At 42.4% G+C, this 2,686-nt stretch overlaps 1 protein-coding gene across 1 annotated transcript in view; it reads right to left on the reverse strand.

Annotated features, from left to right (window-relative positions):
* Positions 1-1,337, reverse strand: part of atp2c1 (ATPase secretory pathway Ca2+ transporting 1) — a 27,587-nt gene extending 26,250 nt beyond the window's left edge. Inside the window, exon 1 of the mRNA XM_005744139.2 lies at positions 1,216-1,337. Within this exon, the coding sequence (XP_005744196.1) occupies positions 1,216-1,239 (24 nt within the window). The 5' untranslated portion in view covers positions 1,240-1,337. The remainder of the gene's footprint in view (positions 1-1,215) is intronic.
* Between the last annotated feature and the right edge of the window lie 1,349 nt (positions 1,338-2,686).

Genomic DNA, 2,686 nt, shown 5'->3' on the forward strand with positions numbered 1-2,686 from the left:
CGGTGTTGCGACCGGTTCTATAGTAAAAATAATAAAAATAGATCCTAACAAAGGAAGCAATCACACCACCAGCTGGGTGCGGAGCATCATTCCAGTGTCCTGACGCATCAAAGCTGTGCGTGGATGTTTTAGCGGGTATGACAGGTATGTGCAAAGGCAAATTAACACAATAACTCCAAAGAACCAAGAGAGACGGTGAAGACACGATCAGAGGGGCGGCCGTTTTATTACTTCATTATTTACTGGTGCTGTATCAGGCTAATGCATGTATTCTCCTGCAGCCTCATAACTACAGTCACATAAACACGCTGCCATTTTTAGGCTCCATGATTTTATTTGACCTGAAATATTTTTTTTCTTGACTCTGCGATATTTAATTATGTTACTTATTTATAACTGTTAATAGCCTTTAACAGACATAATTATTTTTCCCGAGGGTCTGAGAGGTTTTATTTTCTGACGTTATTAAAATATTTTACTTTATTACACATTAACTACACATGAACTCAACTGCCGCTGTCTGGGTGTCATTCCCCGCACACAGACACACATAACCCACAGTCATCCTGTCAGGATGACATTTTCTTAAGTTTTTGATATTTCCATACTCGACAAATAACCCAGGTTTGTGCTCTGGGATTATTATAGTTTATTAAATGTACATAATAATTTATTGTACTGGCATTTGGTTTTATTTACCTGTATATTTATTAACAGTAAGACCCGTGTTATTTTATTCCATCTCCGTAATAAGCCTAACCTGAATCGGCCATGGCACGCCTGTACTCTGATAACGAGCGCGGAGCTCTCGCAGTGTTAGCCTGGCTTAGCCTGCTAGCTGCCCCGCCGGTGAGCTCGCGGTGTTCCGGGGACAGCGGACCTGGCCGCTGGAAGCCTCGGACTCTCACGACGAACTCAACAGCACCGACTGCCGCTGCCTGGGTCTCATTCTCCGCCATGTCAGCTCCAAGGGGCTAACTTACGTCAGATTCCCCGGTGACAGCTACAGGCTAACAGACGCTATCAGCGCTCCTCTCCCGGAGACAAACTAAGCAAACAAACCCGACGCCGGGCTGCTGTCAGCTGCTACGGACAGTTACTGAATTCCGGAGGGTTTCATCGCGGGAACCGTATTTGATTCATGGGCTCAGAGGTGGGTTTAATGGCATTATGAGCCGCCATCGCGAAGGAAAAGTGAAAATTTGTAAAACTTACCAGCAGCTCCCGTTTCTTCTGCATCTTCCGTGAAATCCCGGAGCGGAGCGTCTTCTTCCGACAGAGGAGCGTCCACCATGCCGCACTCACGGGCTCTGCTCCGCGCTTCCGGACACCCTTTCAAAATAAGACCGGCAGCGGAAATGGGCGGTCCTCTGACGGATCTTTCAACAACCGAGGTGTTACTGCTTTCAATAAAAAGTAAACATCAGCAGCGAAATAAAATCATAAACGCGGAGGCTGCAAACAGGCGGAGCGGGGAGGCCTAAACCACTTATTATATCAAAATAAAGGATACAAATAAAAATATATCGACTAAAGCAACTACACCAGCTCCTGCACTGAAACTTAATTATTATTATTAATTATAAATTAATTAATTTTTTATTCTACTGAAGCTGCGCTGCAATTTTTCAAGCATTTTCTGAATTTGCTTATTTCATAAGTATTACACCTCAGCGTGTGCCTGTTGTATACTTGGTTTTATACGGTTTTAAGTATAAAACAGGTAAGATGAGAATTGACTAATGGCGAAGTAGTGCTGTTTTTTAAGGGCAGTGTTTGAAAAAGCGCTTTTCACACCCACCTGGGCAGACAGGTTAGCCATAACGCCGCTACTGGCTGGCTTTTATTTTGAATACACAGTCACCTCACTTCCTGTTAGGTTTCAGATGACTTAGCTCACCGTGCCAGAAAGTTCCTCTGGTCAAAACACAGATCCTGTGTGCTGCAGCACATGACTCACTACCACCAAATACTACAAGTACTACTACTACTACTACGTCATGTCATATAATTTATCTTATAATGTATATCAGTACTACCTGTAACTATTGCTGATACTTATATTTCATTGCTAAATTTATTATTACATGTGTTTTTATATTTGTCCATAATGGACATTATTTATTTAAAATGATTTATTTCAGGGAAGTTAAATGTCACCGTTATTACTGTCCCCCCGCCGGAACTGTCCAAATTCAGAGGCTGCATCCACCTGAGGACCCTGAGCGAGGAGGGTCCTCAGGTGGAGTGGGCCGGGTCCTTTAATAAAGTTTTATTGAATCTAATCTAATAACTTTAATCTCAGCCAAACCGATTTACTCAGGAACAAATAAAACACTGAAAAAAAAATCAAACAATAACATGTTTAACCTGAGTAGCGAAAGACCGCTGGGAGTGTGTTATAGTCTGTTATCGCTGGCTCAGATATTTGCAGCTACATTCTCGCCTGAAAATATGCTAAAAGTTTATTTTGCGACTCAGAACGAGTAATATTAAAACTTAAAAATTTAATTAAAAGTAGCTGCCGCCATTGTTAGAAACTGGAATTGGCTGGGCCACGCTATGAATTCTAGGATATGTTTTTTTTTTGTTGTCCGGGTGGAAAATCAGGAGATTTTCGGGAGAATGGTGGTTCCGGGAGATTTTTGGGAGGGGCACTGAAATTCTGGCTTCTCCCAGAATAATC

The sequence above is a fragment of the Pundamilia nyererei genome, unplaced genomic scaffold (genome assembly GCF_000239375.1).
Source record: "Pundamilia nyererei isolate P.nyererei 1_Seehausen unplaced genomic scaffold, PunNye1.0 scaffold00139, whole genome shotgun sequence".
Classification (NCBI taxonomy): domain Eukaryota; kingdom Metazoa; phylum Chordata; class Actinopteri; order Cichliformes; family Cichlidae; genus Pundamilia; species Pundamilia nyererei.